Source organism: Desmodus rotundus, chromosome 4 (genome assembly GCF_022682495.2).
Source record: "Desmodus rotundus isolate HL8 chromosome 4, HLdesRot8A.1, whole genome shotgun sequence".
NCBI classification, from domain to species: Eukaryota; Metazoa; Chordata; class Mammalia; order Chiroptera; family Phyllostomidae; genus Desmodus; species Desmodus rotundus.
In genome coordinates, this window is record NC_071390.1 from 179,967,684 (window position 1) to 179,981,869 (window position 14,186).

At 58.5% G+C, this 14,186-nt stretch overlaps 1 protein-coding gene across 8 annotated transcripts in view; it reads right to left on the bottom strand.

Annotated features, from left to right (window-relative positions):
• RGS12 (regulator of G protein signaling 12) overlaps positions 1 to 14,186 on the bottom strand; it is a 91,549-nt gene that overhangs the window by 37,805 nt on the left and 39,558 nt on the right. For 7 of the 8 annotated variants that reach the window (XM_053922276.1, XM_053922277.2, XM_053922275.2 and 4 more), the window contains one exon: positions 5,634 to 5,655. In XM_053922276.1, the coding sequence (XP_053778251.1) occupies positions 5,634 to 5,655 (22 nt within the window). Of the gene's footprint in view, positions 1 to 5,633; positions 5,656 to 5,914; positions 6,002 to 14,186 lie in introns of those variants that run through there. The other variant, XM_053922281.2, reaches the window with a different exon arrangement.

A 14,186-nucleotide genomic window follows, 5' to 3' on the forward strand; every position in this document is an offset into this window, starting at 1 on the left:
GTGAAGTGGGCAGAGGACCTAAGTACACATTTTTTCAAAGAAGACATACAATGGCCAACAGATTCATGAAGAGATGCTCCACATCGCTAATCTCAAGGAAATGCAATGAACACCCCAGCGAGCTGTCACCTCACGCCTGTCAGGACGGCTGTCATCAACAGACCGACAGACAACAAGTGCTGGCGGGGACGCGGAGAAAGGGGACCCTTCTGCACTGCTGGTGGGAATGCAGACAGGTGCAGCCACTGTGGAAGACAGGCACTCTAAAAGCTTTCCTCAAAAGATTAAAATAAGCCCTGGCTGGTGTGGCTCAGTGGATTGAGTGTTGGCCTGTGAACCAAAGTACCACTGGTTCAGTTCCCGGTGAGGGCACATGCCAGGGCTGCCAGCCAGGTCCCCGGATGGGGGCATGTGAGAGGCAACCAACTGATCCATCTCTCACACATTGATGTTTCTCTCCCTCTCTTCCCTTCTCTCTAAAAATAAATACATAACATTTTAAAAATTAAAATAAAACTACCATATGACCCAGCAATTCCACTCCTGGGTATTTACCCGAAGGAGTTGAAATCAGGGTCTCAAAGACGCCTGCACCCGCGGGGTCACTGCAGGTTCACAACAGTGAGGACGTGGAGGTAAGTGTCCCGGCGGCATGGGGGAAGGAACCGGGATGTGTGACCCAGACACTACTCGCTCTCAAAGAAGAGCGAAAGCCTGCCTTTTCCACAGCCCGGACGCGCCCGGAGGACGTTATGCCAGAGGAAGTCAGTCAGGCACAAGGTCCAACACTGCACGACTCCCTCCCCTGAGGAACCTGAACAAGCCGCCCGCAGAGCCAGAGGGCAGCCGGCTGTCCCCAGGAGCTGGGGCGCTCAGGGGGCGACACTGGTCAAGGTACGAAGGCTCGGTCAGAAGATGAGTGAGTTTCAGGGACCGGAGGCCCAGCGTGGTGAGCACAGTTAACAATAATGCATTATACACTCAACACTGCCCAAGACTGTGGATCTCAAGGGTTCTCACTACAAAAAACAAAAACCAACAGCAGCGAAAAACCAAAGGAAACCATGTGCAGTGCCGGAGGGTCAGCTTGGCATGGCGGTCGTTCACACTGGGTGTTTCTGTCAAGTCATCACACCGCACACCTTAAACACACACAATTTTATTTGTCAATTATGCCTCAGTAAGGTGGGAAAATTAAAATGGATAATTTTTAAAAGAAAAGAGAGAACTCTTGTGCAGGAAGTGATTGCCGACACCAGGGGCGAGGCAGGAGCGCACGGGCAGGCCAGGCACCGAGCCCGGCCACACACACTTGACCTCCACTATGCCCCTCCTCTCTGACACCGTCTTCCACGAGGCGTTCTATGGTACGATCTCAGTCACTCCGAATGGTCGGCTTAGAGCGACACGGCCCGCTGTCCCCCACTCTGACCACCATAGTGAGTAGCCCTCAGCTGCTGCCATGACCTCTCAGCGACCAGGCACAAGGGGTGAGTCTCCCCACTGCTGAGCTCCCGGGACTGAGTGGGAGCAAGCACAGGCCCCGAGTTCACAAAACCATGGTCGTGTCCCTGGTGGACGACAGCCGGTGTGGCCGCATGGGCTCTGGTGAGTCAGGGCTCCTTGGCCGCCACACGACCAGGAGCCCCACCACATCGCCGGCCCCGTCGCTTGCCAACCTGCCAACCCCGTCCCGATGGTCTATCGCTGGGTTTCAGCTGCGCTCTGCGAGAAAAGGGGTGACCGAGAGAAGCAGGGAGGAGCGCAGCTTTAAAATCAAAGCCCATCTCCATTCAGAAACAAGAATTAAAGAAGGCTCGTCTCCTGTCTCAGACATTCTGATTTCAAAAAGGTCCAAGTTTCTGCGTTAAAACAACAGTCAGAAATATCAGAAACTACTGCTTGTTAGTTTATGGCACGCAGTGTACAGCCTACTTCCAAGCAGGGCATCTTGGCCAAGAAGAGGTGAGTAATGTGGATTGTGGGGGAGACGGGCGCAGGCCCAGCTGCCCGGACGCTGGCTGCCGCCCGGGAGAGGCCATCCACGCCCGAGCAGAAGAGCGCCAGCCGGCTGGCCCGGCCCCCACCAGCCAGACACTTCTGCCTCTGCATTTCGTCAACTGTGCACTGCCGAGCCGTCTGCTCCTCTGTAGAGAGGGTCTCTCCGAAAAAGAAACACTTTGCCAGCCCAGGTCTCCGTCCCGTGCTCTGGATCCCCTTCAAATGGGTCGGCGCCCCTTCAAATGCCACAATACCGCCGTTCATTCGACATCGCCTCTGCACTGTCTGCTGAGGACAACACTGAGCCGCCTCATGGGTGTCCCTTCTAGTGAGTGGGGGAATGAACCAAGCCTGTGATGCAGAAAAAAACTTAAACAATGGGCCTTGTGGCAGTTGTTGGAAGGAAATGAAGCCAGGTTGGTACTCAGAATAAGGGCTGGTGGTCGGCACAGGCTTATCTGAGGGGCTGCCACAGGCCGGGGGACCGCACGCTGGTGTCAGGACAACGCTGAGCAAGGCCACCAGACAGCCCATGTGCCTAGAGGCCCTGGGGGACCAGGGTGGGAGGACAGTGCTCGGCAGGGCAAGAGGAAGCGCTAACACAACCATGTGGCAGCTCTGAGAGGGCAGAGAGGGGGGCCAGGTCAGGGAGCAGCATGGGGAGATGCTGCAGCCTGGTAGGGGCTGGGCTGCGGAAAGGTCACAAACACAGTCAAGGACATGGACACGCCCCTGGGAGACTCTGGGACCAGCACTTGTGGAGGTGTCACATGATGTGTCCCAGAGCCAGGAGCCAGGGCCGACCTTCCCACGCTCACAGCCTGACAGGTGCCAGTGGGCGTGGGTGTCTGACACCCCAAGTTCTCCATTTCAGAAGTCACATCCAGAAATGGCAGAAAGCACTCAACCTTTGAGGCTATATGAGCTGGTGGGAGGGGAGTCCTGGCAAAGCTGCTTAGTGCTAAGAGAAAAATGAAAAAGAAACAAAATAAGACCAATTCTGTTACAGTAAAGCAGCAAGCCCCAGGATGAGGGGGCTGGGGGCTCTGTCCCATCCACAGGGGAGGGATGGGACATCCCTACTACTTCCACCTACTTCCTGCCCACCAGACCACCACCTCCTACGTCACCGCTGCAGTGCAGGGGTCCGGCGCCCACACGTCTGAGTCCCTCCCCACGAGGCAGGTCAATATGTTTTTAAGCCTTTCTCTAATGCTGGAATGTTCTTCCTTTCCTTGAGGCCAGACCTGCCTCCCTGGGCCTCAGCACAGACTGGCTGGCCCTCCACAGGAATGGACTGCAGCCCCTCCCTCGTGGGCAGCTGTCATCAGGGAGCTCTCCTTCTGGGAGAGAGAAAACATCAGGGGCCGAAAGAGGCTGCAGAAGCAGCATTGTGCGACCCCCTGCAAGCGCAGCACAGCACCACGCACAGGGTGGAGGGTCTCCGTGAGACAGGCCCAGGACCCTCACGGACAAGGCCAACCGGACACAAAGTGTTCCGGAGGGAACGGCTCGCTCATCGTGGGTGCAAAGATGGAAGGAGAGCCCACCCCACTCTCCCAGGGGCCCCAGTCCCTGCAGGGAGCCGCAGCACCTTCCCCCCCACCCTCCGCCCGGGTGAGCCTGGCCGTCCTGCCCCACATGACACAGAACACCCCCAGGAGGAAGCATCCTGAGTTCTGAGTTTCCACCCAGACCTTCTGGACACCCTGCTGTCCCCTGCTGGGGAAGGCGGCCAGAATGGGGTCTCCTCTGTCCCCCTGAGGTTCCCCCAGGAAGCAGGGTCGGGAACTGGAGGGACCCTTAGGACGACAGGGTGGGAAGCGAGAGCACAGGAGCCTCAGCAGCCAGCAGGGGCCCCTCTGCAGTTCTGTGCTCAGCAGCCCCCACTTGGGTCTCCACGGCCCTGCACAATCGGCCTCTCGGCCTCAGTGTCGGCATCAGGGAACACGCAGAGTGACATCAGGTGTCCTAGAGCTGACATGCAAGCAAAGTGAGAGCGCCTTACTACTCACTTCTCACCAGTGAGGAGACTAAGGGCAGAAACGAGAGCAGGCCAAGAGGGACTGAAGGACATCAAGCTGCCAGCACCTTCCCCCTCCCCCCACCCTCCCCCTCACCCACCACAGAGGGGCTCCTGCTTGGAAGTGGGGAGAGGAGGGACCAGAGGGGTGGAAAGCCCCCACAGAGGGGAACCACGGCCACCAGCAGCCAGGACATCACTTCCTTAGAAAGGACAGGAGGCCTGTGAGTCAGCTTTTAGAAAAGTACAAACGGCGTATAACCAAACTCCCTAAGGCTCTCGCATCTACTGCTGACAGGAGAGAACTGCAGAGACCAGTAAGGCTCATGTTTATGATTCAGCTGAAGATATTAACTAAGCTTCTCAAATCGCTACGTTTCCTCCAGAAATGAGACTGCTACCAGCAAACAGCCCTGAGAACAGGTATGAAGGAGAAGCAGGAACAGACTCCTGTGAAATCGCTCCCTTTCATCCTGGATTTGGGACGGTCTGATTTCCTCTAGGGAAGCTATTCCCACTCCCAGCTTAGGTCGGATTAGATGACATGGTTTCGCTGTACGTGAGACAGGCAATACAGTTCCTTTTATTAAACAAAGCGGTCCCCCGACACAGGCGTCTGCAGGTGTGAGCACACCTGGAACCCCAGAGGCACGCCTCATACCCTGCCCAATGCTGGCAGTCCCCTCAGCAGGCAGCGCCTTCCTCCCAGGAAGCCCCCCTCCCAGGAAGGCAGCCCCTCCTCAGGCCGGGGCCAGGCCAGCGGTTGTAGCACAACACAAAGGGTCAGGAAAGCGACAGTAAAGGTGCCTCTGGAGATCAGATGCACAGCCAGCATGTAGAAGAGAATGCTGGTGCCTTTGGTAAATTGTAAAGTTCAGCTCTCAAAAGACAGAAGAACAGTTTAATTAAAATCACGTGAATAAAACCTATAAGCATAAAGACTTTTATGAGTTATTATAAGAAACAAGGAATATTTGGAAGAAACTCTCCAAGTCATCTTGAAGTTAAAAAAAAAATCACTGAACTAAAATGATATTTCATCAGAGAAACTAAGTGAAATAAGACACCTCTGGCCCTTTCCTATGCGAGTCAGTGCCATTCACACAATTCCCAGGCACAAACTATGTAAAGACAAAGTCTTGATCACCCACTCCCCAACTCTGTAGCAATTCATCTATAACACTTTTCCTGAGAAAGGGAAATTGAGCAGCTAAGAGTGTCACCCGAATTTCCAGAATTGCTCCAATTCAGCGAGGGCTCTGAACTTGGCCCTCGCCCGTTCCCAGCTGGTTCGACCGCAGGGCCAGCAGGCTGGGACTTGCCAGGCCCAGGTGCTCGGCAGGATGTGCCGCCGGGCCGACTGCAGTGCCCGTCATGCTGCAATTCAGGTTTACGGCGTGTCTCTGCGGTGAACGGCTCCCGAACATGCCGTGCCACCTGGGAGCCAGGGGAAGCCCCCGAGAAATTAGCCCCAACCAAACCCCTCCCCATGGGGTGGAAATGGCCAAGAAAACACCTATTTTGAGGGAGTCAACGGCAAATATACTGTCACAATTTGAAAACTTCATCACCAATAATAGAAAAATATGCATTGGAAGTTGTGACTTACCCCCATCGGACACAGTTGCAGACTGAAAGAAAAGAGAGAGAGACATGAGTTAGTTAGGCCTCATGACAAAGGTCAGGAAACAGCACATCCACCTGTGAATCGGAACCGGGGTCTCTGCGGAAGGCCCTGCTCTGGTGCAGGTGCCCCGGGAAAACCAGACACCTCAGTGAGTCAAGTTACGCTCCCACTTCCTGACTAAACTCCGCCCACGCCAGTGGGTGAGCCAGGCCGCATCAGGACAAAGCGGAAGTCCCCGTCCTGTTCACTGGAAAAGAACAAACCCCAGCACGCTGGACATCACAGTCTTAGTAACAGCCTCGGGGAGAGCACTCTCCACCCTCCAGTCTGATGAGCCGAGGGCAGCAGGCTGGGGGCACACACAGGGCCAAGCAGGCAGGCGACCTGCCAGCAGTCCGTCTCAGGGCTGCTGGCTGGCCAGTTAGTTGGGCCAGGTGCTGGCACTGCCCTGCACACGTCACACCCCACTCAGGGCCTACGCCCTGGTACCAGGCTACTTGTGCCACGGCCTCCACTCTCCAGGACAGACCCCAGGCCTGGAGAGCTCAAACAGCTCCCCAGGTGGCAGACCACCAGAAGCGGGAGGAGGGCGTCTGGAAGAGGGCAAGGCTGGAGGAGAGGAGGGGCAGGCTCAGGGGCATCAGGGACAAGGCCTCATGCTGCAGACTGTACTGGAAGTTGGAGGCTGTGGAGGAAGGTTCTGGAAGGAGAGACACTCAGAATAACAAAAGCTACTGCAGTCCTGTGACTGGCAGGCAGGCAGGCAGGCAGGCAGGCAGCTGAGAACATCCACTTGGGTGTGTGCCCGCGGGTCAGACAGCTCTGGGGCAGCCACTTCCATTGGAAGGGGAGGGGCCCGGCCTGAGGAGCTGGAGCAGGCGGCACGGCACAGATTATCAGAGCACAGGCCGAAGCCCCGACAGCAGCAGGCAGCGTGCAGTGCGGGTGAACCCAGGGGCTTCTCTGAGCCGCAGAGGACTGCCTCCCGGGACTCCATCCTCGCAGCAGAACCCAGGGCGACAGCTGGGAACTGGGCTGAAGGCCTCTCCGCCGAGGGAGGTGGGCCCAGGGGGCAAGAGCGGGGGGTGTTGCCAAGGGCATAGCAACATTGGATGGGATGAGAAGACCACACAGACTAACTGGCTCCCCAGCGGGCTCCTCAGCAGGAAGCCACACACCATGCTCCTTCCCAGGTCCTCAGGCCAAAATGCAAACAAGTGAGCCAGGCTGGCCCGGCTTCTAGTGAAAGCCCACTTTCCCGTGAGGACAGGCAACGCATGGCCTCCACGGCGGGGCGAGAGCACGCGTGTGCCGTCTGCACTGGAACACAGTTCTCCGCATCAGCTGGCACCCTGTCCTCCCTGCTCCATCACCCGTCCCCAGTGCCAAGGCCCCCAAACCTTGCCCCCCCCGCCTGCAGGGAAGATAGAGGCCCCTCTCCCATTCCAAGCAGATCTGGTCTCAGCCCTCACCTGGTGGACCTCACACCTGCAAGACTGGGGAGCCCAGCGAAGTGACCACCCTCCTCCCCAAGAAAGGGTCCGACCTCGGACCTCGAGGTGAAGCCACATCCCGATGGGTGAGAAGGAGGGGCTGCCACCATTTCAAACTGTCCTAAGTCCTGGTTCAGACGAACTCTGAAACTGTCTTGGCACCTGGTCAATAGCTTCCCATAGAAAACCACATGCTTCTGCTGGTCCAGGGTTTGAACTGCCACCCTGCCAGACATCAGGCAGAGCAGCAGCCCCGCAGCCAGGACCTGGCCATCGGCCCTGACAGAAGCAGGCGGGTCTCCTAACCAGGAATGGCAAAGTCACGTGACGGCTGTCCTTCCCCCACGCTCACCATAAATCACCTACAGGCGTGTCAGACATTACATGACATCAAGGGCAAATCATTCCAAGCTTCTGAGGAGGAGATCTGCAGGCACACACAAAACCAGGGACTGTCAATAACAGCATCGACCAGTAAGTCAGGAGGGGCGTGGCCCACTCCAGGGGGCAGGATTAAAGCTGAGTCCTCAGGCTGCAGCTGGCGAGAGGAAAGGCACTGAAGAACCTCTGCGCAGACCCCCCCCCCACACACACACACGAGCTGAAACGGGGCCCAGGAAAGGATGTCGCTGGAGCCCGCGAGGTGCGAGAAGGTGGTGGTGAGCGTGGTGCCCGCAGTGGGGGACTGCTGGACACGGCCAGCTGGAGGGCTCAGGGCGGCCTCTGAGGGCCCCGGTGGGGGCACTGCGGCTCAGGCCAGTGGGGCCTTCTGCGCAGAGCGAAGAGATAGATGCAGGGAAGCTCAACAAGCGTGGGGTTGAAAAGTGCACTTTCAGAACAGCCTTAGACGGAAAGAAAAGCTGTGAAGACGGCACAGCCACCAGCGCACTGCTAGCACACTGCTGACCCCAGAGAAGCACGGGGAGTCCCTGGAGCAGGAGAGAGGGGACCGAGCGGATAGCCGTCAGCAGGTGCCGCCGCCGGGCAGGCAGCGCCAAGGGTCACCGCAGTGGTGGCCACTCACTGGGAGGCGTCCAAGGCCGGGCAGCCACAGCACAAGTCCATCTGGGAAGAAAACAGCATGAGAGAGGCGCACAGGAGTCCCAAACAGTGAGCCCATGTGAATGTGAGCTCACAACTCAAATGTCCTCTCAAACCAAGGAAAACCCACCCTGGGAAGGGCCAGCAGACCTGCGATGACGGAACCGCAGACACAGGGAGCCCTGACACCAAGTGTGGGACAGTCAGGGGACTGCGGAAACGTGGAAGCTGCAACGCAGAGAAGAGGGAGTAGGGCGGCAGGGTGGAGACCAGCCGCATGGAACGTGAGGGCGAAGACGACAGTGGCTGAGACCAGATGCTTGGCAGGCTGGGTCCGGGAGCTGGAGGTCAGACCCGAGGGGGTCACGCTGTGACGGCTGTCCAGAGTGCCCCGCAGTGGCGAGCACTCAGAGGGGACCCTGGAAGAGCCCCCCACCCACCACCACCCCCTGCCAGGAGGAGGGGTCAGGGCTCCTTGTACCTCAGTGGGCCAGCATTTTCTAGGAGGGACTCACAGAGTTCCCGAGCCACAGCCTCAAACAGGTCTCCTTCCCTTCCCCGTTCTGGGTCACTGTGGCAAAGGAGGGCTTTCCAAGCCCAAAACCCTCAGGAAAGTTCTAGGCATTTGGGGAGCCATAGGCTGGTAGCCTCTGTGTGCTGAGGGTTCGCCTGGAGGGGCCAGTGAGAACACAAAGGTCACGGGTCGCCCCCGCTCCCACATTTGCTTGTGGGCACAGACCCAGCTCGGACCAGCCCCGCGATGTTTCCAACGAGGCCGGAACCCAAGTTCAAACTGTGGATGCACCCCCATGAGCGACACATGAGCCCTTCACTGCCCTCCACAGTGGAACCAAAGGACAGCCATGTGACCAGGACCTGAATGGGGGTCCTTCCAGAAGCCACGGTCTGCTGTCCAGGAGACCCAGGGCTGAACCCCCTGAAAGCCCCGCCCAGGCCCTGGACGGGGGTGTGGCAATTTGAGCCTTGCCTCTTGTCTCCTGGCCGGTCGACCCACAAATACAAGCTTTTTTCTTGTCTCAAAAGCTGGTGCCATCAGTTTGGCTTCCATGCCCGTCAGGCAGTGAGCTCCATCCAGAAACACTCCATAAAAGGGACGCTTGCGCCAGGATGGCTCCCCATGCAAATCGGTGTGGCACAGCCCCAACCGGAGCCTGCCTCGCAGCCCTGGACGTGTGGTCTCCCACTGCCTCTGTTCGGGACTTAGCCTGGCAACTGTTCACTTCCCAATCAAACGTTCACCTAAAAGGAAAGCCCGTGGGGACAGAGTTCATATCACCCCGACATAAAACCAGTGTCCTCCTCCAAGTTCACATGCGAGCAAGAAACAGGTCACTCCATCTGCAAACAACGTATAATCACCATAGCGCCACTTCCCCAGTTTGCTGTCTCCAACGCACTGAGGTGGAAGCGCACTCCAGGCTGTAGCAGAGCTGGGGAGGGCCCAGGTGTGAGAGCAGCAAAGGAGCAAGGGCCGGGGTGCAGTGTGCTTTATTGGTGGCCTGGTCTGCATATTTTGGGCACATCCTGGCTGACAGGAGAGGCAGTCCAAAATGGCGAAGGTTCAGATGCCCCCAGAGATCATTCCAGAAGAACACCCCATAGCGGGCAAGTAGGACGAACTTCAGCTCAGGGGAGTCTCACAGCTGGGCCTTCCCAAAGGCCTCTGCAGACCGCTGGACCACCACACACCACTGTAGGGGTTAAGACGTAACATTCCTCATGCTCACTCTGGCACCCAGGACAATCTGTGTTAGTAACTTGTTTTCATTTCTGTACTTCCTGGGTTCCTCCAAATCCCCAAATCCACAAGCCCTGCCCACCAGGGCAGGGCAGCCACAAAGACAAGCTGCCAGGAGAGAGGGCCCAGTGAGTCAGCATTTTTCTCTGCTGACGATTTAAACACACACCATAAGTAGCAGGCTCTCTAAAGGTCTACGGTACGCCTCCCTGGCTAGATCGCACTCCAGTGTAAATGTACTTGTCTTGGAGGAACTCACAAGTGTCCTAGTGATGTGACTTAAGTTCAAACGCCCCCAGTCCGCGGGCTGGCCGCGGGCACCTGACCGTGCAGCGGGGGGCTGGCTCGGTTCATTCCTGGCGGGAACTCAGAGTGTACACATCCCGTGTACACTCCACTTTAACATGATGTTTAGAAAGCTAAGATGACTCACAGGAAGAGCTGTGTGCACGAATCCAGCCTCGTCTGGGTCGGTTCTGTTAGCAGCATCGCACACGAGCCCTGTCAGGCCGCACGGTTCCCAGGTTACTCTGGTGCGCAGCACCATATATTTTTAATTTTGAGCCACTGACAAAATTTCCTACCGTGGACATAAAGAATGTTAAATAATCACACGACTCCTAAACAAGGAACCAAAGGCCTGCAAGTTGCCCAAATGTATCCAATGTTTTTAATACAAAAAGAAAGACATAAATAATCCAGATGGTGAAAGACCTTAATGTTTAATGTTTGATTGTCTTTAACAATCAGTTTCACTTCTAAAAAACTTGATCATTTAAGTTTTAAGGCAACTCTCCGCTGGCCCCAGCGCATTAACAAGTAAGTCTGTGAGGGGCAGAGAGGACCCGGGAGGTGGGACCAGACGGCCAGCAGACCCGAGGGCTCAGCGGGTGCTCGGGCATGGCCCAGGTCCCAGCCCACCCGTGGGAGGGACTGTGCTACCCGAGCGTGGCCCGCCGTGCTCAAGCGCAGTGCCACGGCTGTAAGCCCGGGGCCTTTGCAGCAGCCGTGGCCCTCCAGGGACCTGTCAGGCCAACTGGACAGGTGTGAGCAGCACTTACGAAACACGAACGAAGAGAAGACGGGGGAGCGGAAAGGAAACTACCACAAGCATCCCACGTCTGTGCTGTCCTTGACCTGGCTTCAGAGCTGTGTGCGCGCGAGCACCCACAGCATGCGTGTGCAAGGCCCTGGAGTGACTCCCACTGTGGGCTGTTGTCCCAGGACTCAGAGAGCTGCTGCTTGGAGGGCCCAGCCCCTCCCATCCCCCCGAGCCTGAAGAAACCCTCCCTGTGCCCCAACTCTCACCTGCAGCCTCACCTGGCAACCCTGCCCACCTGGGCTGCAGCTGCACCCACAGCTTCTCAGAAGCCTTCCCTACCAGGCCCCTGAGGTGGGCCCACCACAGCCAGGACGACTGCTCCAAGGGACAGGTCCCAGGACCCTCAGTACAGGACACAGGAGTGACCTCTCACAGCCCACCCACCACCAGCGTTCTCCACGCTCACACATGCGAGAGCACACACGCACACACACCACACACTATTCTTTCCAGCAGGTGCAACCACGGAGGCAAAGGGCAGGAGTGAGAAAGAGGCACTTCCTGCTGGGTTCAGACTGTGACGCTCACAGTAGAGAACATCCGTGACACCAGAGGCATCATGCCCCATGCTCCACGGTGACAACAGGACAGCTGGGTGCGGGTGAGGGGTGTGGACCAGGAGGGCGGAGCCAGCACAGCACAGGCCGTTTGTGACACCAGAGGGGGCGCATCAGGGTGCCCAGGGGCCCCACTCGGACGGGAGCAGTGCGCCAGAGCTCAGGAAGGGGCCTGTGCTTCTGTGCGCCAAGTGTGTGGTGCACGTGTGTGCACACAAGGGTGTGTCGCCCACAGAGCTCTTTGCTACTCCATTAAACGAGGAGATACGGATCAGGCAAACCCACAGTGACAGCGTTTCCCTAAGACCTGAACAGCTAACGGCGCCGTCCTGCCCTGGGGGAGCCTAAGCCTCTTCATTCTAAATGCTCTGAAGGTCAGCAGCACCAGCCCGAGGGGCGACCTGCGGCCCGCGGCCCGCACAAACACGGGGACCAGTCCTAACCGCCGAGCTTCACACGGACCCCGACTGCGCCGGCCGGGTCAGACAGAGACGAGAGGCCCCAGTACAGGGACGGGCAGCGGGTCGCAGCAGGGTCTAGAATGACACTCAGGACTTGGAATCCCGAAAGGACAGTGCTGAACTCCTGCAAGTGATGTCAGCATGAACGCTGGCCTGGGAAGTGGCACCATGCCTAGTGTGCCTAGTGCCCAGACAGACCCCGGCTCCGCAAGCCCCTCTACGTGACACAGCGCGTCCCTCCATGTGGGGGGCCCAGCCCGAGGGCCCTCTCGCCCACACTTGAGGCTTGACCCCAGGGCAACATTTTCTCCTGACAGCGAGGTTCCTCCGACCCCAGGGTCCACCTCGAGCTGGAGCCCTGCGTCGTCCCAGGCCGGCTTCTGCTGCCCAGGCTGTCCCCACCACCCACGCCCTGGCGCATGCACCTGTGGGTGCAGGTCCTGGAGGTCTGGCTGAGATGGCTTCCCTGTGTGCGAGAGCTCAGCCCCAGCCCTGGAGCCCTGGAGCTGGGGCTGGAGATCAATCCAGAATGATCAGCCCCCGCCTCCAGGAGATAGCCTGGGCAGGGGACTTGAGGCAGGTGTCCCCAGGGCTGTGCAGGACAAGCTGGTGCCCAGGGCTCCAGGGGCAAGTATCACAGTGGGGGCAGGTGAGGAGGACCTGCTGAAGTGGGGAACTCAGGGTCAGCCTGAGCGAAGGGCAGCGAGCCTGAGGGGCGAGCAGGTTGGGGGTGTGGGAGTCCAGTCCAACGTGGGCACTCTGGCCGCTGGGCCTCCTGCACGGCCAGAGAGGTGGGAGGTGACGCAGACATGTCGTGGGTCTGGAGAGGGGGTCCGTGAGCCCTGCCGCAGGGCAGGTCAGGGGACAGTCTCTAAGGGACAGAGCAGAAGGACCTGGAGCAGCGAGAAGCGGGGGGGCCATGAGTGAGAGGCCTGAGGAGAGCTGCTCCGGTGCTGGGCTTGTGGACAAGCCCTGAGCTCGCCTGGGGGTGAGAACCTCTCGGCTCACAGTCACCGGGGACCAGGACAGAGGGGTAGAGCAGGGACGCATGTGTCCTGCAGGACCTGGGAGTGGGAGAAGACAGGACCACACTGAGCGGGGAGCCTGGAAGGAAGGCTGCCAGTTCAAGGTGACTGCTTCTTAATGAAAAAAGAGAGGCGGGGAAAACAGAAGCTGGCGAAGGGCTTCCTCAATACAGAGATGACAGGACTCGGAGTGCTCCAAAGTGAGGAAGGAACTGACCGACTGAGTGGGAAAAACGCAGACACCCCCAGCAGGCCGGAAGCCCCTCCTCCACCCAGTTTTAGGGTTCAGAGAGGTGCAGGCCGAGTATGTGCCAGGGACCGACTGGCCAGGTCTCTGAAGAGGTGGGAGGCAGCAACTGGGAGGAGCATGGGCACAAGTTGGTCCATCTGAGCTGGGAAAGAGCATCAAATGCCAGGAGCTCAGTGCCAGCCATGAGCTCATCCTTGACAGGCTCTGCGACGAGCAGGCGGAGGCGCCTCCAACACGTCGGCCCACAGAAGGGCACGCCTGGCACGTGCCTCGCCTCCCACAGCCACCCACAGCCAGGCCACAGCTCCCTGAGTGCCCATGCTCCTCCAGGCAGCCCCTGCTCCCTGGGGCCCAGGATGTACCTCGCCTGCAGAGCAGGCAGCCTCCTGCCTACCTGGGAGAGGAGCAGGGTGGGGAGCCCTGGGTGGTGACACGGGGGACAGAAGGCCCGGCTCTGCAGCCAGGGTGCCCTCCCATGCCCCAGGCAGCTCCTATCCTCTGGGCCACGTGGTGTCTGCCTCACAGTGCTCTCATGTCCCCAAGGGCATGCCTGGAGCCCTCCCCCTTTCAACAGCAGGGCCAGTCTTCCTCAGCCTCTGCACCCAGGCCCAGCCCACGGGAAACCGTGCCCAATTCCTACCCGGAAAACTTCTACCCGTGTCCAACTTCTTTGCCTTCAGGTCCTACACAGAGCTCCTGTGCATCAAAAGGTAAAAGCCCTGGTCTCTGGAAAGTTCCTTGCCTCAGACCCTGGCAATCCCAAGGCACCTGCCTGGCAAGAGCGAAGTCAAAACAGACCTGTTACCTCCAACATGCCCCAGACCACGGAGAGGCAGCCTGCCAGCAA